This window comes from Oncorhynchus kisutch, linkage group LG13 (genome assembly GCF_002021735.2).
Source record: "Oncorhynchus kisutch isolate 150728-3 linkage group LG13, Okis_V2, whole genome shotgun sequence".
Lineage (NCBI taxonomy): Eukaryota > Metazoa > Chordata > Actinopteri > Salmoniformes > Salmonidae > Oncorhynchus > Oncorhynchus kisutch.
In genome coordinates, this window is record NC_034186.2 from 20,891,194 (window position 1) to 20,918,183 (window position 26,990).

General features: G+C 37.6%; 1 protein-coding gene across 10 annotated transcripts in view; it reads right to left on the minus strand.

Annotated features, from left to right (window-relative positions):
* Nucleotides 1-26,990, minus strand: part of ptprfa (protein tyrosine phosphatase receptor type Fa) — a 408,795-nt gene that overhangs the window by 250,804 nt on the left and 131,001 nt on the right. For all 10 annotated transcript variants that reach the window (XM_031785716.1, XM_031785715.1, XM_031785723.1 and 7 more), the window contains exon 2: nt 5,461-5,655. In XM_031785716.1, coding sequence (XP_031641576.1) covers nt 5,461-5,563 — 103 coding nt within the window. In that variant the 5' untranslated portion in view covers nt 5,564-5,655. The remainder of the gene's footprint in view (nt 1-5,460; nt 5,656-26,990) is intronic.

Here is a 26,990-nt window from a genome sequence, read left to right on the forward strand (position 1 = left end):
CTGGCAGCTCCTTGCAGACTGACAGCTCTGGCTGCTTCATGCAGACTGACAGCTCTAACTGCTCCATGCAGGCTGACAGCACCCTGCAGACTGGCAGCTCCTTGCAGACTGACAGCTCTGGCTGCTTCATGCAGACTGACAGCTCTAACTGCTCCATGCAGGCTGACAGCACCCTGCAGACTGGCAGCTCCTTGCAGACTGACAGCTCCTTGCAGACTGGCAGCTCCTTACAGACTGGCAGCTCCTTGCAGACTGACAGCTCCTTGCAGACTGGCAGCTCCTTGCAGACTGACAGCTCCTTGCAGACTGACAGCTCCTTGCAGACTGGCAGCTCCTTGCAGACTGACAGCTCCTTGCAGACTGACAGCTCTGGCTGCTTCATGCAGACTGACAGCTCTAACTGCTCCATGCAGACTGGCAGCTCAGGCTGCTTCAAACAGGCAGGAGGCTCCGGCAGCGCTGTAGAGAAGGAAGGCTCTGATAGCGCTGAACAGATGGGAGACTCCGACAGCGCAGGAGGGAAGGAAGGCTCTGGCTGTGCTGAACAGGCGGGAGACTCCGACAGCGCAGGAGGGAAGGAAGGCTCTGGCTGTGCTGAACAGGCGGGAGACTCCGACAGCGCAGGAGAGGCGAGGCGCACTGTAGGCCTGATGCGTGGTGCGGGCACTGGTGATACTGGAGCGAGGACACGCACAGGAAGCCTGGTGCGGGGAGCTGCTACCGGAGGACTGGTGTGTGGAGGTGGCACAGGATGTGCAAGGCTAGGGATGTGCACAGGAGGCCTGGTGCGTGAGGCTGGCACCAACTTCACCAGCCGACTAACACGCACCTCAGGACGAGTATGGAGCGCTAACTCAGGTGCCATCAAATCCCCGACACGATCCGTCGGACGAATATGATATCTATAGCACCAAGCTAGCAACTCCCTCATTACTCTCCACTCCACTTTCCCCATTAACTCCTTCACAGTCTCTGCTTCGCTCACCTCTAACACCGGCTCTGGTTCTGGTCTCCTCCTTGGCTCCTCACGATAAACAAGGAGAGTTGGCTCAGGTCCATCTCCCGACTCAGCCACTCTCCCTCTGAGCCCCCCCCCCCCCCAATACATTTTTTGGGGTGACTCTCGGGTTTCGCTCTGCGCCGCCGTGTCTGTTTCTCCAACTCCATTCGCCTATAGCCTTCTTCGCATTGTTCTAGCGAATCCCATGCGGGCTCCTGCACTCTCTCTGGGTCGGCCGCCCACCTGTCGATTTCTTCCCACGTCGTATACTCCATGCCATTGCTGTCCATAACGTCCTCCTTTCGCTTTTCCTGCCTGTTACCACGCCGCTCGGTCCGTATGTGGTGGGTGATTCTGTAACGGCGTTCTTCGTTTGTTGAAAGAGAGTCGGACCGAAATGCAGCGTGGTGGTTACTCATGTTCTTTAATGAAGAAAAAGTGACGATACATGAAATAACTTAATAAATACAAAACAACAAACGGAACGTGAAACCTAATACAGCCTATCTGGTGAAACTACACAGAGACAGGAACAATCACCCACGAAATACAAAGCGAAACTCAGGCTACCTAAATATGGTTCCCAATCAGAGGCAACGAGAATCACCTGACAGCTGATTGAGAACCGCCTCAGGCAGCCAAGCCTATACAACACCCCTAATCAGCCGCGATCCCAAATACTACAACCCAATACGAAATACAATAACTTAAACCCCTGTCACACCCTGGCCTGACCAAATATATAACGAAAACACAAAATACAATGACCAAGGCGTGACACTACTGTACTGCACTACTTCTACTACTAACCTACTGTACTACTGTACTGCACTACTACTATTACTAACCTACTGTAATGCACTACTACTAACCTACTGTACTACTGTACTGCACTACTACTACTACTAACCTACTGTATTACTATACTGCACTACTACCACTAACCTACTGTACTATTGTAATGTACAGGTAACTGCCAAAATAAAGGAAACACTTGAGCAAATGGTGGATGCAAAGTATATTAAAAGCAGGTGCTTCCACAAAGGTGTGGTTCCAGAGTTAATTAAGCAATTACGATCCCATCCCCAATGACAGGATGGTGGCCCGAGTTCACAAGTTTGGGAACCACTGGACTAGATTCAGATTCCTACTGTATACTTGAGAGTACTATTCCTACTGGTACTTGAGAGTACTAGAAGTAGTCTCAATAGGTAAGACCCCTGCCATTGTGTGCCTTGTGTGCCATTAGAAGAGGAAGGTTGGTTGGTTGAGGATGGGTTAGAACAACATGAATGCTGAAAAGGCTGCGTGATAGAGAAGCTCTTAGAATCACTGGAATTAATTCACTGAATAAGAAGCCCAGAACAAACAGAGTGAGAGTGTTCCTTTTGAACACAAAACACTTTCCTCAGAACACAAAACCTGAAAGGGTTCTCAAGACTCCACACTATTTCCAGACTTTCTCAAGTCAGATATCTCAACATTTTTAAAAGCAGCGAGAGATTCCACAAGACAACATCTCATGATACTAATGTGAGTGAACAGCAGAGAGAGATCAGACACCGGCACTGCTGACGGATCACAACAGGATGGATCATTAGATAGCTAAGATCTGTTTTGGTTGGGAGAGATAGATATAACAGTGAACAAACAGAACACTTAGTTCAAGCAGGGATTTGATTCATTTCATGTGTCACAGCATTGTTTCCTTAACATCCTCACTTTACAAAGTGATAAATGTAGGCCTCGTGCCTACAACACAAGGCCTATCCCTGCAAAGCCATACTACTACATGCCAATAGAGGAGCAATCCCAGAAAGCAACAGTGGTTGATTGACAGTGGTCAAATTAACCCGTTTACAACCAGTTCTACAGTCTTGTATTGACGTCATTTCAATTTTGACAATAATGACTTAATTTGGATCGTAGGAAATAGAAAGGAGAGCGGGTCAATCGCTGCCCATAAAACACTGCACATTCCTCTCTGGTGTATCTCAGGTGCAGGTATCCACAGGAAGAGAATTAGAGAATCTCTATGGTGAATCTCCAAGGTCTAGGACTAGGCTTAATCTGGGTCTAGGAAATGAGCCTTACAGTCTATGGAAAAGACCACCCCATCTATACAATAACAGGCAGAATATTCTCTATGGAGGTCATATTTTAGACTGTCAGTGTAAATAAGAATTTGTTCTTAAAACTGACTTTGCTAATTAAATAAAGGCTAAATAAAATAAAAATAAAAATATAATGGTGTTTATTCACTGTCTGCATGGTAGATGTCAGGCTGCAAGGAGCCTGATTGAAATGACCTAATGGTGGTGTATCTATAGAAATACAACAAGACTTCTCTATGGTGTATCTATAGAAATACAACAAGACCTCTCTATGGTGTATCTATAGATATACAACAAGACTTCTCTATGGTGTATCCATATAAATACAACAAGACTTCTCTATGGTGTATCCATATAAATACAACAAGACCTCTCTATGGTGTATCCATATAAATACAACAAGACGTCTCTATGGTGTATCTATATAAATACAACAAGACCTCTCTATGGTGTATCTATAGATATAAAACAAGACCTCTCTATGGTGTATCCACATAAATACAACAAGACTTCTCTATGGTGTATCCCTAGAAATACAACAAGACTTCTCTATGGTGTATCTATAGAAATACAACAAGACTTCTCTATGGTGTATCCATATAAATACAACAAGACTTCTCTATGGTGTATCTATAGATATACAACAAGACTTCTCTATGGTGTATCTATAGAAATACAACAAGACTTCTCTATGGTGTATCTATAGAAATACAACAAGACTTCTCTATGGTGTATCTATAGAAATACAACAAGACCTCTCTATTGTGTATCTATAGAAATACAACAAGACTTCTCTATGGTGTATCTATAGAAATACATCAAGACCTCTCTATGGTGTATCTATAGAAATACAACAAGACTTCTCTATGGTGTATCTATAGAAATACAACAAGACTTCTCTATGGTGTATCTATAGAAATACAACAAGACCTCTCTATGGTGTATCTATAGAAATACAACAAGACTTCTCTATGGTGTATCCCTAGAAATACAACAAGACTTCTCTATGGTGTATCCCTAGAAATACAACAAGACTTCTCTATGGTGTATCCCTAGAAATACAACAAGACCTCTCTATGGTGTATCCCTAGAAATACAACAAGACTTCTCTATGGTGTATCCCTAGAAATACAACAATACTTCTCTATGGTGTATCTATAGAAATACAACAAGACTTCTCTATGGTGTATCCCTAGAAATACAACAAGACTTCTCTATGGTGTATCCCTAGAAATACAACAAGATTTCTCTATGGTGTATCTATAGAAATACAACAAGACTTCTCTATGGTGTATCCATATAAATACAACAAGACATCTCTATGGTGTATCCCTAGAAATACAACAAGACTTCTCTATGGTGTATCTATAGAAATACAACAAGACTTCTCTATGGTGTATCCCTAGAAATACAACAAGACTTCTCTATGGTGTATCCCTAGAAATATAACAAGACTTCTCTATGGTGTATCCCTAGAAATACAACAAGACTTCTCTATGGTGTATCCCTAGAAATACAACAAGACTTCTCTATGGTGTATCCCTAGAAATACAACAAGACTTCTCTATGGTGTATCCATATAAATACAACAAGAATTCTCTATGGTGTATCTATAGAAATACAACAAGACTTCTCTATGGTGTATCTATAGATATACAACAAGACTTCTCTATGGTGTATCTATAGAAATACAACAAGACTTCTCTATGGTGTATCCATATAAATACAACAAGACTTCTCTATGGTGTATCCCTAGAAATACAACAAGACTTCTCTATGGTGTATCCCTAGAAATACAACACGACTTCTCTATGGTATATCTATAGAAATACAACAAGACTTCTCTATGGTGTATCCATATAAATACAACAAGACTTCTCTATGGTGTATCCCTAGAAATACAACACGACTTCTCTATGGTGTATCTATAGAAATACAACAATACTTCTCTATGGTGTATCCATATAAATACAACAAGACTTCTCTATGGTGTATCTATAGAAATACAACAATACTTCTCTATGGTGTATCTATAGAAATACAACAAGACTTCTCTATGGTGTATCCATATAAATACAACAAGACTTCTCTATGGTGTATCTATAGAAATACAACAAGACTTCTCTATGGTGTATCCCTAGAAATACAACAAGACTTCTCTATGGTGTATCTATAGAAATACAACAAGACTTCTCTATGGTGTATCCATATAAATACAACAAGACTTCTCTATGGTGTATCCCTAGAAATACAACAAGACTTCTCTATGGTGTATCCCTAGAAATACAACAAGACTTCTATACCGCATATCTCTGGAGGTATCATTGATATCATTGTGTTACTCACTGTCTGCGTGGGATGGTGATGGCAGGGCCAGACTGCCCAGTACTAGGATAAATGTGGCCCCCCTCGCGAGGGGAGATTGTGCCCATCGGTGGCTCAGTGCCATGGTCCAGGTGTTGGCACGCCTCTCCTCTGCTCCTCTACCTACACTCCTGCTCCGCTCGATAGATAGCAGCTCACACAATCATAGAGTGACACCTGAGAAAGGAGACAGAAGAGAGGTGGGGTTAATATTGCATGTTCATTTTGTGATTTAGCATACAGCCTTATCCATAGACAATTACAATCTGTGCATTCAACTACATACTTAAGTAACACAACCAACGTCTCTCTGTTGGTTAAAGTCCCACAGTCTCTCTGATGGTTAAAGTCCCGCAGTCTCTCTGAAGGTTAAAGTCCCACAGTCTCTCTGTTGGTTAAAGTCCCACAGACTCTCTGATGATTAAAGTCTCACAGTCTCTCACACACACAAACAAACACACACCCACACACACAGACCCCCCCCCCCCCCACGCACACAGACCCACACACACATACACACACTAATTAGTCATCTTCAGCATGCTAACAGTTGAGCACCTCCCTCTCACAAATGGACAGCAAATCACAAAAGGCACCATGCTTATGCAAGCCAGTTATGTCATTATCCTCCCATTTGTCTCAGATAGACAGAGCCAAACATGAACTACAATGGCTGCTGTGCTGCCAAGCCTGCCATAGGTACAGCCAATCTCTGTTTGATGCCTGTCCAAGGCAGAGACAACCAGGAAGGTTTAACTCTTAAATCCCTATTGGCCCCTGTCAACAGTAGCTCACTAAATAGAGAATAGGATGCCATTTGTGACGTATTCTCCTTGGTGCCACTGCCATGCCAGCCCCATACAGCAGCTCTAAATGTCTCCACTGCGGTGAAGGAAAATGACTAACGCCTCGGTGCTCTCCATTTATCCCGGCTTATTCCCATGTTATTACAGGGAATCATTCACCTGGAACGGAAAGCCTGCACCGAGGCGCTACGGCACCCAGCTCACAACTCCACTGATTCCTCATCAGTGTGTGTGTGTGTGTGTGTGTGTGTGTGTGTGTGTGTGTGTGTGTGTGTGTGTGTGTGTGTGTGTGTGTGTGTGTGCGTGTGTGTGTGTGTGTGTGTGTGTGTGTGTGTGTGTGTGTGTGTGTGTGTGTGTGTGTGTGTGTGTGTGTGTGTGTGTGTGTGTGTGTGTGTTCAGAGCGGAGGTGGAGGTGGGGCAAGCTGCAACCACTCAGGCTTGTCCTAACCACTCCCTTCTACCTCCCTACTCACACAAAAAAGGGGAACAGCGTAGTAGCCGGGCAAGGTTGTATTTGTCCCTCATTTCCCTGCTTCCTCAACCCAAAAAATACAGAAAACATGTTTTCCTCAAATGTGCTTTGGGTGAATGCTGCCTTTCATGGAGATACAGCCAGATAGTGGGAGGTGAATGTACTGCCACTCTTAAGCCATTCATTTGAAGAAAGTGTTGTCATCTTTGTGGAAAACCTATAATTGAATTGAGGAGAGAGACATTGTTTAGGCCTCCATCAGTCACTTTCAGCCTGAATAACTGCATATCATTTGACTTGACAGACAGTAACTTATAAAGAACATGTTCATAACAAGAAGAAAGGCAAAATATGACTTGCATGTGAGCTTCTCTTTCGCTCTCTCTCTCTCTCTCTCTTTCTCTCTCTCTCTCTCCCTCTCTTTTCCCTTATTCCCACGGTTCTGGCAAAAACTTCAGCAATTACAGAACAAACACATCTTTGAAACTTTGAATCGTGACGTGCATTTTGCCAGCTCACTCTGAGATGAAGGCAATGTGAAGACAAAGAGTTTGGTTGAAAGTATCTCACGGCATCAACGGCAACAGTGCTCTCTGCTCCGAATCCTCTCTATTGTGTCTCCGAACAAGATGGTGCCACTGCATCAAACCTGATCACTGATCACAGCTAGCTAGGGAGTCATCATTTCATCTGAGACTTCATTGATTCAATAACACCTCTGACTTTCACCCATCTCGGCAAACAGACTCATGAAACATACATTGACTGAATGTGACTTGCTGGAACTGACATTATTATTTCATACTTTGCATGTTGTTTTCTCCAGTGAAGCTTCAACAAACAAGTCTCAAAATGAACAACATGAAGATTAGGATTGTTTTCCATTGTGCCCTAATGAACATAACCCAGGTTTAGAGAACCATCTCCACGGGTTGGAAAATAGAGGCGTTCTTCAGTGACGAGGAGAGACAAACAAGCATACTCAGTCACTCCACATAAAAGGCTACCTTCCTAGACCCGTGATGTTGGAGTGCTTTAGAGGCTTTCAGGGAAATGATAGCCACACACACACAGCCACACCCACACACCCACACACACACACACATTAACAACGCTTTACATTTCAATACATCATGCTTAACACTGCACTTTGATACACAATACATCTGAATCTGACAGAGGTGCCATTTCATACTCATAAGTTCAATGAAGTCAATGAAACACATCAGTGACAATACAAACAGGTTGGGTGATATCTGAAGGGGTTCTTAGGGAAAACACTTCTTTAATCCTGCCAACATTATTTGACAGAGTACCATTACCCTTCATTCTTTTTATTCAAATCCCTTAAAGCGAAAGTTGAATGAGCCATTGACCTGGCTTGGGCTGTGGTGAAAAGCTTTGAGAGATACTCTACATAAATACCTCTCAGCTTCTACGTAAGATCGCTGACCTGTTTTTCTACCCTGTTCAACAAGGTCAAATCAGTGGTCAAATGTCCAAACAATAAGGTCTAAATATGCAACTCCCTCGAACTACTACACAGCATCAGTCAAACACGAGACACTGTTGAAGTCTACAAACAACAGAACAACTGACACAACTCAGACGACACAACACCACCCCTACAACTACTTAGAGTATCAAATATCAGTCCAACACCAGGATTTTTTATTTATTTAAATCAACTAACTCTTGGGAGTTTTCTGCCTGCTTCGTTGCTTTGTCTCAATGACACCCTGTGAGGATATGTGGGTCGAGAGAGTCAAAGTCAAGCGTGTTTACAGCTGAATGCTCTTTGGGGGGGGACTGATATCTTCTCCCAGCAGACGGTGCAGGGTTGGGAGGATGTGACTTCTCTGGAAGAAGGTAACCCCCGTAGGGAGAACCTCTCTCTCTCTCTCACTCTCTCGCTATCCTCTCACACCTCTCTCTCTTTCCTCTCTCTCTCTCTCTCGCTCTCTCTCTCTCTCTCTCTCGCTCTCTCTCGCTCACCTATCTATCTATTTATCCCTGGTCCCTGGAGCAAGGATTCTTCAGAGAGGGGCACCATTGAGGACAAACCATCTCTAGAGGGGGGAAAGTCTCATCCCCCACTACACAGAAAAAGGAGGATGATTTGGTGAAACACATAGTATCTGAGATCCCTCAGCACTACTACATTTAGCTGGGTTCTCCTACAAATCTACTGGCTGTCTACTACAGTGAAACCTAATTTAGCTGGGTTCTCCTACACAGTCTACTAGCTGTCTACTACAGTGAAACCTCATTTAGCTGGGTTCTCCTACACAGTCTACTGGCTGTCTACTACAGTGAAACCTCATTTAGCTGGGTTCTCCTACACAGTCTACTGGCTCTCTACTACAGTGAAACCTCATTTAGCTGGGTTCTCCTACACAGTCTACTGGCTCTCTACTACAGTGAAACCTCATTTAGCACTGCAAAGATTTAAGCAGGTGTGGGAAGTGTATTTTCACCCACGGCTCAGTCTGGTATTCATGTGGCGCTTTCTGTTTTATAGAGAGACCCCCGCAGGCGTAATCTGAATGGACAACAGCATGGCAAACGCACACACACACTTTCTCTAACCTACTAGTATGAGTCAGACGCCTAATTGCAGTCTCCCTAACATCCGGTCCATTCTGTAATGCATAACAAGAATGACCTTCAGCTTGATCATGAGTGTGTGACCAACCCTCAAGAGGTTGAGCGTGAGCGTCTGAAACTCCTAAAGTCACACAGTGAGAAACATGGTGGGTCCATAGCTGTCCTATAAAACATTTACAGTTTCTATCCTTCATTACACTTGCTGTGGAAGAATGAGAGAAGGGGATACTGGTGATTTGGAGGCGCTGAAGCCCAGCGTGATCTCAATCACGTTTAATTACATTGTTTGGATGGCTGACCATATGTGGGCTATAACAGGGGTCAAACACACCTTATCTGTGTCTTTCTCTGGGGAGGAACATTACCATAGAACGCTGGGAGCATGGACACCGTTGGAAGCGTAAAGACAGATGAAACTAAATTAATGTTTCTGTGCGAATGAAATAGTCATGTTTGGATTGTTTCATGAGTTCAAAAAGAGCTATGAATGTTGATATGTTTTATTGTACTGTAAGTGCTATTGTCACGGCACATTTCCTCCTCTTCCTCTGAAGAGGTGAAACAAGGATCGGACCAATACGCAGCGTGGTAGGTGTCCATGGTTTTTAACTTCTTCGATATAAGGGGGCGCTCTTTTAGTTTTTGGATGAAAAACGTTCCCATTTTAAACAAGATATTTTGTCACGAAAAGATGCTCGACTATGCACATAATTGACAGCTTTGGAAAGAAAACACTCTGACGTTTCCAAAACTGCAAAGATATTGTCTGTGAGTGCCAAAGAACTGATGTTACAGAAAAAAACCAGATAAAAATACAATCAGGAAACCGCCTCATGGCGGTTTTGAAACCGCCTCATATGGCAATGACTCCTTATATAGCTGTGGAGGAGCTAGGAGTCAGCTTACCTTTTCCACGTTTTCCCCAAGGTGTCTGCAGCATTGTGATGTATTTGTAGGCATATCATTGGAAGATTGACCCCAAGAGACTACATTTACCAGGTGGTCGCTTGGTGTCCTCCGTTGCAACTATTGCGTAATCTCCAGCTGCAAGTACTTTTCCGTTTGCTACTGAGGAGAAACCCAACTGCCACGAAGGATTTATCATCGAATAGATATGTGAAAAACACCTTGAGGATGATTCTAAACAACGTTTGCCATGTTTCTGTCGATATTATGGAGTTAATTTGGAAAAAAGTTCAGCGTTGTAGTGAATGAATTTTCGTTTTTTTTTCTTAGCCAAAAGTGATGAACAAAACAGAGCGATTTCTCCTACAACAAATAATATTTTTGGAACAAATGAACATTTACTATCTAACTGAGAGTCTCCTCATTGAAAACATCCGAAGTTCTTCAAAGGTAAATGATTTTATTTGAATGATTTTCTTGTTTTTGTGAAAATGTAGCCTGCTGAATGCTAGGCTTAATGCTATGCTAGGCTATCAATACTCTTACTCAAATGTTTGTGTAGCTTTGGTTGAAAAGCATATTTTGAACATCTGAGATGAGTGTTGTTAACAAAAGGCTAAGCTTGTGTTTCAATATTTATTCCATTTCGTTAGCGATTTTCATGAATAGAAAAAGTTGCGTTATGCTAATGCGTTATAGTTTAAGTATTTTTCTGTCGATTTCTCAGCCAAGCAGGATGAACAAACGTGACGTTTTTCGCCTACAAAAATATTATTTTTGGAAAAGATGAACATTTGCTATCTAACTGGGAGTCTCCTGAGTGAAAGCATCTGAAGTTCTTCAAAGGTAAATGATTTATGATTTGGTTGCTTTTCTAATTTTTGTGAAAATGTTGCCTGCTGCCAGCACAGCCTAGCATAGCATTATGCCATGCTAAACTTACACAAATGCTTGTCTAGCGTTGGCTGTAACGCATATTTTAAAAATCTGAGAGGACAGTGTTGTTAACAAAAGGCTAAGCTTGTGTTTGAATATATTTATTTCATTTCATTTGTGATTTTCATGAATAGGAAATGTTGCGTTATGGTAGTGTGCTTGAGGCTATGATTACGCTCCCGGATACGGGATTGCTCGTCGCTAGAGGTTAATAAGAAAAACTAAACATGAACACAAATACAATAACCGTGAACTAACCGAAACAGTCCTGTGTGGCACAAACACTGACACAGGAAACAATCACCCACAAAATACCCAAAGAACATGGCTGCCTAAAAATAGTTCCCAATCAGAGACAACGATAAACACCTGCCTCTGATTGAGAACCAATCTAGGCAACCATAGACTTACATAAACACCTAGAAGAACACAACCCCATAAATCTACAAAAACCCCTAGACAGTAAAAACGCCCTAGAAGAAACAAAAACCATACATCCCCCACTTGTTAGCAAGCTCATGTGTGTATTACACAGTTTTCTCAAAGACATTATTCTTAAATTAAGACACGTGTAACCACGTTAAGTCTGCCTGTCAGTCGACTATTCATTTACTCTGAGTAGTCTGTAATGTATCATGTATGAATTGTTTGAGTGTTAATTATTTTGTGACTAATGAATTCTATAAGTTTAAGTAAATACATTCCTCGTTTTACAGAGTAATTCTTTGACTATAAGCTTACAATTTAGTAGTTCTATTGGTAGTTATTATTTACACTATACATGCTTACACCTTGACATTCCTGCTTGCCTCAAATGAATGCTATAACTTTGGCCAGGATTAGCTATTCGCATCTAGTCTCTTAATAATTGCATAACGGTGCTAGTTTGACATGTCAAATTGAATTATAGTCAAGTGGTAACGCATGACTCGCTATCTTGCTGGATCATTTAGAGACGCACAGGGCTTGTTGCATTTATTCACATAATATTGGAGTCAGATTGATAAATGTGGTTTATGATTGTATTCAATGTAATTTCTACATAATGGTCGGTTAATAAAATGGTGACCCCTCATCCTCAGTCAATGGGGATTTCTACACCCCTACACACTAGGTTAAATGTACTACTGTGTCATTACACTAGGTTTAATGTACTACTGTGTCATTACACTAGGTTTAATGTACTACTGTGTCATTACACTAGGTTTAATGTACTACTGTGTCATTACACTAGGTTTAACGTACTACTGTGTCACTACACTAGGTTTAATGTACTACTGTGTCATTACACTAGGTTTAATGTACTACTGTGTCATTACACTAGGTTTAATGTACTACTGTGTCATTACACTAGGTTTAATGTACTACTGTGTCATTACACTGGGTTTAATGTACAACTGTGTCATTACACTAGGTTTAATGTACGACTGTGTCATTACACTAGGTTTAATGTACTACTGTGTCATTACACTAGGTTTAAAGTACTACTGTGTCATTACACTAGGTTTAATGTACTACTGTGTCACTACACTAGGTTTAATGTACTACTGTGTCATTACACTAGGTTTAAAGTACTACTGTGTCATTACACTAGGTTTAATTAATGTACTACTGTGTCATTACACTAGGTTTAATGTACTACTGTGTCATTACACTAGGTTGAATGTACTACTGTGTCATTACACTAGGTTTAATGTACTACTGTGTCACTACACTAGGATTAATGTACTACTGTGTCATTACACTAGGTTTAATGTACTACTGTGTCATTACACTAGGTTTAATGTACTACTGTGTCATTACACTAGGTTTAATTAATGTACTACTGTGTCATTACACTAGGTTTAATGTACTACTGTGTCATTACACTAGGTTTAATGTACTACTGTGTCACTACACTAGGTTTAATGTACTACTGTGTCATTACACTAGGTTTAATGTACTACTGTGTCATTACACTAGGTTTAATGTACTACTGTGTCATTACACTAGGTTTAATGTACTACTGTGTCATTACACTAGGTTTAATTAATGTACTACTGTGTCATTACACTAGGTTTAATGAATGTACAACTGTGTCATTACACTAGGTTTAATGTACTACTGTGTCATTACACTAGGTTTAATGTACTACTGTGTCATTACACTAGGTTTAATGTACTACTGTGTCATTACACTAGGTTTACTGTACTACTGTGTCATTACACTAGGTTTATTGTACTACTGTGTCATTACACTAGGTTTAATGTACAACTGTGTCATTACACTAGGTTTAATGTACTACTGTGTCATTACACTAGGTTTAATGTACTACTGTGTCATTACAATAGGTTTAATGTACTACTGTGTCATTACACTAGGTTTAATGTACTACTGTGTCATTACACTAGGTTTAATGTACTACTGTGTCATTACACTAGGTTTACTGTACTACTGTGTCATTACACTAGGTTTAATGTACTACTGTGTCATTACACTAGGTTTAATGTACTACTGTGTCATTACACTAGGCTTAAAGTACTACTGTGTCATTACACTAGGTTTAATGTACTACGGTGTCACTACACTAGGTTTAATTAATGTACTACTGTGTCATTACACTAGGTTTAATGTGATACTGTGTCATTACACTAGGTTTAATTAATGTACTACTGTGTCATTACACTAGGTTTAACGTACTACTGTGTCACTACACTAGGTTTAATGTACTACTGTGTCATTACACTAGGTTTAATGTACTACTGTGTCATTACACTAGGTTTAATGTACTACTGTGTCATTACACTAGGTTTAATGTACTACTGTGTCATTACACTGGGTTTAATGTACAACTGTGTCATTACACTAGGTTTAATGTAAGACTGTGTCATTACACTAGGTTTAATGTACTACTGTGTCATTACACTAGGTTTAAAGTACTACTGTGTCATTACACTAGGTTTAATGTACTACTGTGTCATTACACTAGGTTTAAAGTACTACTGTGTCACTACACTAGGATTAATGTACTACTGTGTCATTACACTAGGTTTAATGTACTACTGTGTCATTACACTAGGTTTAATGTACTACTGTGTCATTACACTAGGTTTAATTAATGTACTACTGTGTCATTACACTAGGTTTAATGTACTACTGTGTCATTACACTAGGTTTAATGTACTACTGTGTCACTACACTAGGTTTAATGTACTACTGTGTCATTACACTAGGTTTAATGTACTACTGTGTCATTACACTAGGTTTAATGTACTACTGTGTCATTACACTAGGTTTAATGTACTACTGTGTCATTACACTAGGTTTAATTAATGTACTACTGTGTCATTACACTAGGTTTAATGAATGTACAACTGTGTCATTACACTAGGTTTAATGTACTACTGTGTCATTACACTAGGTTTAATGTACTACTGTGTCATTACACTAGGTTTAATGTACTACTGTGTCATTACACTAGGTTTACTGTACTACTGTGTCATTACACTAGGTTTAATGTACTACTGTGTCATTACACTAGGTTTAATGTACAACTGTGTCATTACACTAGGTTTAATGTACTACTGTGTCATTACACTAGGTTTACTGTACTACTGTGTCATTACACTAGGTTTAATGTACTACTGTGTCATTACACTAGGTTTAATGTACTACTGTGTCATTACACTAGGCTTAAAGTACTACTGTGTCATTACACTAGGTTTAATGTACTACGGTGTCCCTACACTAGGTTTAATTAATGTACTACTGTGTCATTACACTAGGTTTAATGTGATACTGTGTCATTACACTAGGTTTAATTAATGTACTACTGTGTCATTACACTAGGTTTAATGTACTACTGTGTCATTACACTAGGTTTAATGTACTACTGTGTCATTACACTAGGTTTAATGTACTGCTGTGTCACTACACTAGGTTTAATGTACTACTGTGTCATTACACTAGGTTTAATGTACTACTGTGTCATTACACTAAGTTTAATGTACTACTGTGTCATTACACTAGGTTTAATGTACTACTGTGTCATTACACTAGGTTTAATGTAATACTGTGTCATTACACTAGGTTTAATGTACTACTGTGTCATTACACTAGGTTTAATTAATGTACTACTGTGTCATTACACTAGGTTTAATGTACTACTGTGTCATTACACTAGGTTTAATGTACTACTGTGTCACTACACTAGGTTTAATGTACTACTGTGTCATTACACTAGGTTTAATGTACTACTGTGTCATTACACTAGGTTTAATGTACTACTGTGTCATTACACTAGGTTTAATGTACTACTGTGTCATTACACTAGGTTTAATGTACTACTGTGTCATTACACTAGGTTTAATGTACTACTGTGTCATTACACTAGGTTTAATGAATGTACAACTGTGTCATTACACTAGGTTTAATGTACTACTGTGTCATTACACTAGGTTTAATGTACTACTGCGTCATTACACTAGGTTTAATGTACTACTGTGTCATTACACTAGGTTTACTGTACTACTGTGTCATTACACTAGGTTTAATGTACTACTGTGTCATTACACTAGGTTTAATTTACTACTGTGTCATTACACTAGGCTTAAAGTACTACTGTGTCATTACACAGGGTTGAATGTACTACTGTGTCATTACACTAGGTTTAATGTACTACTGTGTCACTACACTAGGATTAATGTACTACTTTGTCATTACACTAGGTTTAATGTACTACTGTGTCATTACACTAGGTTTAATTAATGTACTACAGTGTCATTACACTAGGTTTAATGTACTACTGTGTCATTACACTAGGTTTAATGTACTACTGTGTCATTACACTAGGTTTAATGTACTACTGTGTCACTACACTAGGTTTAATGTACTACTGTGTCATTACACTAGGTTTAATGTACTACTGTGTCATTACACTAGGTTTAATGTACTACTGTGTCATTACACTAGGTTTAATGTACTACTGTGTCATTACACTAGGTTTAATGTACTACTGTGTCATTACACTAGGTTTCATGTACTACTGTGTCATTACACTAGGTTTAATGTACTACTGTGTCATTACACTAGGTTTACTGTACTACTGTGTCATTACACTAGGTTTAATGTACTACTGTGTCATTACAGTAGGCTTAAAGTACTACTGTGTCATTACACTAGGTTTAATGTACTACGGTGTCACTACACTAGGTTTAATTAATGTACTACTGTGTCATTACACTAGGTTTAATGTGATACTGTGTCATTACACTAGGTTTAATTAATGTACTACTGTGTCATTACACTAGGTTTAATGTACTACTGTGTCATTACACTAGGTTTAATGTACTACTGTGTCACTACACTAGGTTTAATGTACTACTGTGTCATTACACTAGGTTTAATGTACTACTGTGTCATTACACTAGGTTTAATTAATGTACTACTGTGTCATTACACTAGGTTTAATGTACTACTGTGTCATTACACAAGGTTTAATGTACTACTGTGTCATTACACTAGGCTTAAAGTACTAATGTGTCATTACACTAGGTTTAATGTACTACGGTGTCACTACACTAGGTTTAATGTACTACCTTGTCATTACACTAGGTTTAATGTACTACTGTGTCATTACACTAGGTTTAATGTACTACTTTGTCATTACACTAGGTTTAATGTACTACTGTGTCATTACACTAGGTTTAATGTACTACTGTGTCATTACACTAGGTTTACTGTACTACTGTGTCATTACACTAGGTTTAATGAATGTACTACTGTGTCATTACACTAGGTTGAATGTACTACTGTGTCATTACACTAGGTTTAATGTACTACTGTGTCACTACACTAGAATTAATGTACTACTGTGTCATTACACTAGGTTTAATGTACTACTGTGTCATTACACTAGGTTTAATGTACTACTGTGTCATTACACTAGGTTTAATGTACTACTGTGTCATTACACTAGGTTTAATTAATGTACTACTGTGTCATTACACTAGGTTTAATTAATGTCCTACTGTGTCATTACACTAGGTTTAATTAATGTACTTCTGTGTCATTACACTGGATTTAATGTACTACTGTGTCATTACACTAGGTTGAATTAATGTACTACTGTGTCATCACACTAGGTTTAATGTACTTCTGTGTCATTACACTAGGTTTAATGTACTACTGTGTCATTACACTAGGTTTAATTAATGTACTACTGTGTCATTACACTAGGTTTAATGTACTACTGTGTCATTACACTAGGTTTAATTAATGTACTACTGTGTCATTACACTAGGTTTAATGAATGTACAACTGTGTCATTACACTAGGTTTAATGTACTACTGTGTCATTACACTAGGTTTAATGTACTACTGCTCATTACACTAGGTTTAATGTACTACTGTGTCATTACACTAGGTTTACTGTACTACTGTGTCATTACACTAGGTTTACTGTACTACTGTGTCATTACACTAGGTTTAATGTACTACTGTGTCATTACACTAGGTTTAATGTACTACTGTGTCATTACACTAGGTTTAATGTACTACTGTGTCATTACACTAGGTTTAATGTACTACTGTGTCATTACACTAGGTTAATGTACTACTGTGTCATTACACTAGGTTTAATGTACTACTGTGTCATTACACTGTTTAATGTACTCTGTGTCATTACACTAGGTTTAATGTACTACTGTGTCATTACACTAGGTTTAATGTACTACTGTGTCATTACCCTAGGTTTAATTATGTACTACTGTGTCATTACAGTAGGCTTACAATGTGATACCTGTGTCATTACACTAGGTTTAAATTAATGTACTACTTGTGTCACTACACTAGGTTAATTAATGTACTACTGTGTCATTACACTAGGTTTAATGTGACTAGCTGGGTGTCATGAACACTAGGTTATTAATGTATAATGTGTCCATTACAGCTAGGTTAGTTACTACGTGTCTACACTAGTTTAATGTACTACTGTGTCATTACACTAGGTTTAATGTACTACTGTGTCATTACACTAGGCTTAAATGTACTAATGTGTCATTACACTAGGCTTAATGTACTACTGTGTCCATTACACTAGGTTTAATGTACTACGGTGTACTACACTAGGTTTAATGTACTACCTTGTGTCTTACAACTAGGCTTAATGTTAGCTACTGTGGTCATTACACTAGGTTTAATGTACTACTGTGTCACTTACACTAGGTTTAATGTACTACTGTGTCATTACACTAGTTTATGTACTACTGTGTCATTACACTAGGTTTAATGTACTACTGTGTCATTACACTAGGTTAATGTACTACTGTGTCATTACACTAGGTTTAATGTACTACTGTGTCATTACACTAGGTTTAATGTACTACTGTGTCATTACAACTAGGTTTAAATGTACTACTTGTCATTACACTAGGTTTAATGTACTACTGTGTCATTACACTAGGTTTAATGTACTACTGTGTCATTACACTAGTAATTAATGTACTACTGTGTCATTACACTAGGTTTAATGTACTACTGTGTCATTACACTAGGTTTAATGTACTACTGTGTCATTACACTAGGTTTAATTAATGTACTACTGTGTCATTCACTAGGTTTATGTACTATGTGTCATTCACTAGGTTTAATGTACTACTGTGTCATTACACTAGGTTTAATTAATGTACTACTGTGTCATTACACTAGGTTTAATGTACTACTGTGTCATTACCTAGGTTTAATAATGTACTACTGTGTCATACACTAGGTTTAATGTACTACTGTGTCATTACACTAGGTTTAATGTACTACTGTGTCATTACACTAGGTTTAATGTACTACTGTGTCATTACACTAGGTTTAATGTACTACTGTGTCATTACACTAGGTTTAATGTACTACTGTGTCATTACACTAGGTTTAATGTACTACTGTGTCATTACACTAGGTTTAATTAATGTACTACTGTGTCATTACACTAGGTTTAATGTACTACTGTGTCACTACACTAGGTTTAATGTACTACTGTGTCATTACACTAGGTTTAATGTACTACTGTGTCATTACACTAGGTTTAATTAATGTACTACTGTGTCATTACACTAGGTTTAATGTACTACTGTGTCATTACACTAGGTTTAATGTACTACTGTGTCATTACACTAGGTTTAAAATGTACTACTGTGTCATTACACTAGGTTTAATGTACTACTGTGTCATTACACTAGGTTTAATGTACTACTGTGTCATTACACTAGGTTTAATGTACTACTGTGTCATTACACTAGGTTTAATGTACTACTGTGTCATTACACTAGGTTTAATGTACTACTGTGTCATTACACTAGGTTTAATGTACTACTGTGTCATTACACTAGGTTTAATGTACTACTGTGTCATTACACTAGGTTTAATGTACTACTGTGTCATTACACTAGGTTGAATGTACTACTGTGTCATTACACTAGGTTTAATGTACTACTGTGTCATTACACTAGGTTAATGTACTACTGTGTCATTACACTAGGTTTAATGTACTACTGTGTCATTACACTAGGTTTAATGTACTACTGTGTCATTACACTAGGTTTAATGTACTACTGTGTCATTACACTAGGTTTAATTAATGTACTACTGTGTCATTACACTAGGTTTAATTAATGTACTACTGTGTCATTACACTAGGTTTAATGTACTACTGTGTCATTACACTAGGTTTAATGTACTACTGTGTCATTACACTAGGTTTTAATGTACTACTGTGTCATTACACTAGGTTTAATGTACTACTGTGTCATTACACTAGGTTTAAATGTACTACTGTGTCATTACACTAGGTTTAATGTACTACTGTGTCATTACACTAGGTTTAATGTACTACTGTGTCATTACACTAGGTTTAATGTACTACTGTGTCATTACACTAGGTTTAATGTACTACTGTGTCATTACACTAGGTTTAATGTACTACTGTGTCATTACACTAGGTTTAATGTACTACTGTGTCATTACACTAGGTTTAATGTACTACTGTGTCATTACACTAGGTTTAATGTACTACTGTGTCATTACACTAGGCTTAAAGTACTACTGTGTCATTACACTAGGTTTAATGTACTACTGTGTCATTACACTAGGTTTAATGTACTACTGTGTCATTACACTAGGTTTAATGTACTACTGTGTCATTACACTAGGTTTAATGTACTACTGTGTCATTACACTAGGTTTAATGTACTACTGTGTCATTACACTAGGTTTAATTAATGTACTACTGTGTCATTACACTAGGTTTAATGTACTACTGTGTCATTACACTAGGTTAATGTACTACTGTGTCATTACACTAGGTTTAATGTACTACTGTGTCATTACACTAGGTTTAATGTACTACTGTGTCATTACACTAGGTTAAAGTACTACTGTGTCATTACACTAGGTTTAATGTACTACTGTGTCACTACACTAGGTTTAATGTACTACTGTGTCATTACACTAGGTTTAATGTACTACTGTGTCATTACACTAGGTTTAATTAACATACTGTGTCATTACACTAGGTTTAATGTACTACTGTGTCATTACACTAGGTTTAATTAATGTACTGTGTCATTACACTAGGTTAATAATGTACTACTGTGTCATTACACTAGGTTTAATTACTACTGTGTCATTACACTAGGTTTAATGTACTACTGTGTCATTACACTAGGTTTAATGTACTACTCTGTCATTACACTAGGTTTAATGTACTACTGTGTCATTACACTAGGTTTAATGTACTACTGTGTCATTACACTAGGTTTAATGTACTCTGTGTCATTACACTAGGTTTAATTAATGTACTACTGTGTCATTACACTAGGTTTAATTAATGTACTACTGTGTCATTACACTAGGTTTAATGTACTACTGTGTCATTACACTAGGTTTAATGTACTACTGTGTCATTACACTAGGTTTAATGTACTACTGTGTAATTACACTAGGCTTAAAGTACTACTGTGTCATTACACTAGGTTTAATGTACTACGGTGTCACTACACTAGGTTGAATGTACTACTGTGTCATTACACTAGGTTTAATGTACTACTGTGTCATTACACTAGGTTTAATTAACATACTTCTGTGTCATTACACTAAGTTTAATGTACTACTGTGTCATTACACTAGGTTTAATTAATGTACTACTGTGTCATCACACTAGGTTTAATTAATGTACTACTGTGTCATCACACTAGGTTTAATTAACATACTTCTGTGTCATTACACTAGGTTTAATGTACTACTGTGTCATTACAATAGGTTTAATGTACTACTGTGTCATTACACTAGGTTTAATGTACTACTGTGTCATTACACTAGGTTTAATGTACTACTGTGTCATTACACTAGGTTTAATGTACTACTGTGTCATTACACTAGGTTTAATGTACTACTGTGTCATTACACTAGGTTTAATGTACTACTGTGTCATTACACTAGGTTTAATGTACTACTGTGTCATTACACTAGGTTTAATGTACTACTGTGTCATTACACTAGGTTTAATGTACTACTGTGTCATTACACTAGGCTTAAAGTACTACTGTGTCATTACACTAGGTTTAATGTACTACGGTGTCACTACACTAGGTTTAATTAATGTACTACTGTGTCATTACACTAGGTTTAATGTGATACTGTGTCATTACACTAGGTTTAATTAATGTACTACTGTGTCATTACACTAGGTTTAATTAATGTACTACTGTGTCATTACACTAGGTTTAATGTACTACTGTGTCATTACACTAGGTTTAATGTACTACTGTGTCATTACACTAGGCTTAAAGTACTACTGTGTCATTACACTAGGTTTAATGTACTACTGTGTCATTACACTAGGTTTAATGTACTACTGTGTCATTACACTAGGTTTAATGTACTACTGTGTCATTACACTAGGTTTAATGTACTACTGTGTCATTACACTAGGTTTAATGTACTACTGTGTCATTACACTAGGTTTAATGTACTACTGTGTCATTACACTAGGTTTAATGTACTACTGTGTCATTACACTAGGTTTAATGTACTACTGTGTCATTACACTAGGTTTAATGTACTACTGTGTCATTACACTAGGTTTAATGTACTACTGTGTCATTACACTAGGTTTAATGTACTACTGTGTCATTACACTAGGTTTAATGTACTACTGTGTCATTACACTAGGTTTAATGTACTACTGTGTCATTACACTAGGTTTAATGTTACTGTGTCATTACACTAGGTTTAATTAATGTACTACTGTGTCATTACACTAGGTTTAATGTACTACTGTGTCATTACACTAGGTTTAATGTACTACTGTGTCATTACACTAGGTTTAATGTACTACTGTGTCATTACACTAGGTTTAATGTACTACTGTGTCATTACACTAGGTTTAATGTACTACTGTGTCATTACACTAGGTTTAATGAATGTACTACTGTGTCATTACACTAGGTTTAATGTACTACTGTGTCATTACACTAGGTTTAATGTACTACTGTGTCACTACACTAGGTTAATGTACTACTGTGTCATTACACTAGGTTTAATGTACTACTGTGTCATTACACTAGGTTTAATGTACTACTGTGTCATTACACTAGGTTTAAATGTACTACTGTGTCATTACACTAGGTTTAATGTACTACTGTGTCATTACACTAGGTTTAATGTACTACTGTGTCATTACACTAGGTTTAATGTACTACTGTGTCATTACACTAGGTTTAATGTACTACTGTGTCATTACACTAGGTTTAATGTACTACTGTGTCATTACACTAGGTTTAATGTACTACTGTGTCATTACACTAGGCTTAAAGTACTACTGTGTCATTACACTAGGTTTAATGTACTACTGTGTCATTACACTAGGTTTAATGTACTACTGTGTCATTACACTAGGTTTAATGTACTACTGTGTCATTACACTAGGTTTAATGTACTACTGTGTCATTACACTAGGTTTAATGTACTACTGTGTCACTACACTAGGTTTAATGTACTACTGTGTCATTACACTAGGTTTAATGTACTACTGTGTCATTACACTAGGTTTAATTAATGTACTGTGTCATTACACTAGGTTTAATGTACTACTGTGTCATTACACTAGGTTTAATGTACTACTGTGTCATTACACTAGGCTTAAAGTACTACTGTGTCATTACACTAGGTTTAATGTACTACGGTGTCACTACACTAGGTTTAATGTACTACCTTGTCATTACACTAGGTTTAATGTACTACGTGTCATTACACTAGGTTTAATGTACTACTGTGTCATTACACTTAGTTTAATGTACTACTGTGTCATTACACTAGGTTTAATGTACTACGTGTCATTACACTAGGTTTACTGTACTACTGTGTCATTACACTAGGTTAATGAATTACTACTGTGTCATTACACTAGGTTGAATGTACTACTGTGTCATTACACTAGGTTTAATGTACTACTGTGTCACTACCACTAGAATTAATGTACTACTGTGTCATTACACTAGGTTTAATGTACTACTCGTGTCATTACACTAGGTTTACATGTACTACTGTGTCATTACACTAGGTTTAATTTAATGTACTACTGTGTCATTACACTAGGTTTAATTAATGTCCTAGCTGTGTCATTACACTAGGTTTAATTAATGTACTTCTGTGTCATTACACTGGATTTAATGTACTACTGTGTCATTACACTAGGTTGAATAATGTACTACTGTGTCATCACACTAGGTTTAATTTACTTCTGTGTCATTACACTAGGTTTAATGTACTACTGTGTCATTACACTAGGTTAATTAATGTACTACTGTATGTCATCACACTAGGTTAATGTACTACTGTGTCATTACACTAGGTTTAATAAATGTACTACTGTGTCATCACACTAGGTTTAATGTACTACTGTGTCATTACACTAGGTTTAATGTACTACTGTGTCACTACACTAGGTTTAATGTACTACTGTTTCATTACACTAGGTTTAATGTACTACTGTGTCATTACACTAGGTTTAATCTACTACTGTGTCATTACACTAGGTTTAATGTACTACTGTGTCATTACACTAGGTTTCATGTACTACTGTGTCATTACACTAGGCTTAAAGTACTACTGTGTCATTACACTAGGTTGAATGTACTACTGTGTCATTACACTAGGCTTAAAGTACTACTGTGTCATTACACTAGGTTTAATGTACTACTGTGTCACTACACTAGGTTTAATGTACTACTGTGTCATTACACTAGGTTTAATGTACTACTGTGTCATTACACTAGGTTTAATTAATGTACTACTGTGTCATTACACTAGGTTTAATGTACTACTGTGTCATTACACTAGGTTTAATGTACTACTGTGTCATTACACTAGGCTTAAAGTACTACTGTGTCATTACACTAGGTTTAATGTACTACGGTGTCACTACACTAGGTTTAATGTACTACCTTGTCATTACACTAGGTTTAATGTACTACTGTGTCATTACACTAGGTTTAATGTACTACTGTGTCATTACACTAGGTTTACTGTACTACTGTGTCATTACACTAGGTTTAATGTACTACTGTGTCACTACACTAGGTTTAATGTACTACTGTGTCATTACACCAGGTTTAATGTACTACTGTGTCATTACACTAGGTTTAATTAATGTACTACTGTGTCATTACACTAGGTTTAATGTACTACTGTGTCATTACACTAGGTTAATGTACTACTGTGTCATTACACTAGGCTTAAAGTACTACTGTGTCATTACACTAGGTTTAATGTACTACGGTGTCACTACACTAGGTTTAATGTACTACCTTGTCATTACACTAGGTTTAATGTACTACTGTGTCATTACACTAGGTTTAATGTACTACTGTGTCATTACACTAGGTTTAATGTACTACTGTGTCATTACACTAGGTTTAATGTACTACTGTGTCATTACACTAGGTTTACTGTACTACTGTGTCATTACACTAGGTTTAATGAATGTACTACTGTGTCATTACACTAGGTTGAATGTACTACTGTGTCATTACACTAGGTTTAATGTACTACTGTGTCACTACACTAGAATTAATGTACTACTGTGTCATTACACTAGGTTTAATGTACTACTGTGTCATTACACTAGGTTTAATGTACTACTGTGTCATTACACTAGGTTTAATTAATGTACTACTGTGTCATTACACTAGGTTTAATTAATGTCCTACTGTGTCATTACACTAGGTTTAATTAATGTACTTCTGTGTCATTACACTGGATTTAATGTACTACTGTGTCATTACACTAGGTTGAATTAATGTACTACTGTGTCATCACACTAGGTTTAATGTACTTCTGTGTCATTACACTAGGTTTAATGTACTACTGTGTCATTACACTAGGTTTAATTAATGTACTACTGTGTCATCACACTAGGTTTAATGTACTACTGTGTCATTACACTAGGTTTAATAAATGTACTACTGTGTCATCACACTAGGTTTAATGTACTACTGTGTCATTACACTAGGTTTAATGTACTACTGTGTCACTACACTAGGTTTAATGTACTACTGTTTCATTACACTAGGTTTAATGTACTACTGTGTCATTACACTAGGTTTAATCTACTACTGTGTCATTACACTAGGTTTAATGTACTACTGTGTCATTACACTAGGTTTCATGTACTACTGTGTCATTACACTAGGCTTAAAGTACTACTGTGTCATTACACTAGGTTGAATGTACTACTGTGTCATTACACTAGGCTTAAAGTACTACTGTGTCATTACACTAGGTTTAATGTACTACTGTGTCACTACACTAGGTTTAATGTACTACTGTGTCATTACACTAGGTTTAATGTACTACTGTGTCATTACACTAGGTTTAATTAATGTACTACTGTGTCATTACACTAGGTTTAATGTACTACTGTGTCATTACACTAGGTTTAATGTACTACTGTGTCATTACACTAGGCTTAAAGTACTACTGTGTCATTACACTAGGTTTAATGTACTACGGTGTCACTACACTAGGTTTAATGTACTACCTTGTCATTACACTAGGTTTAATGTACTACTGTGTCATTACACTAGGTTTAATGTACTACTGTGTCATTACACTAGGTTTAATGTACTACTGTGTCATTACACTAGGTTTAATGTACTACTGTGTCATTACACTAGGTTTACTGTACTACTGTGTCATTACACTAGGTTTAATGAATGTACTACTGTGTCATTACACTAGGTTGAATGTACTACTGTGTCATTACACTAGGTTTAATGTACTACTGTGTCACTACACTAGAATTAATGTACTACGGTGTCATTACACTAGGTTTAATGTACTACTGTGTCATTACACTAGGTTTAATGTACTACTGTGTCATTACACTAGGTTTAATGTACTACTGTGTCATTACACTAGGTTTAATTAATGTACTACTGTGTCATTACACTAGGTTTAATTAATGTCCTACTGTGTCATTACACTAGGTTTAATTAATGTACTTCTGTGTCATTACACTGGATTTAATGTACTACTGTGTCATTACACTAGGTTGAATTAATGTACTACTGTGTCATCACACTAGGTTTAATGTACTTCTGTGTCATTACACTAGGTTTAATTAATGTACTACTGTGTCATCACACTAGGTTTAATGTACAACTGTGTCATTACACTAGGTTTAATAAATGTACTACTGTGTCATCACACTAGGTTTAATGTACTACTGTGTCATTACACTAGGTTTAATGTACTACTGT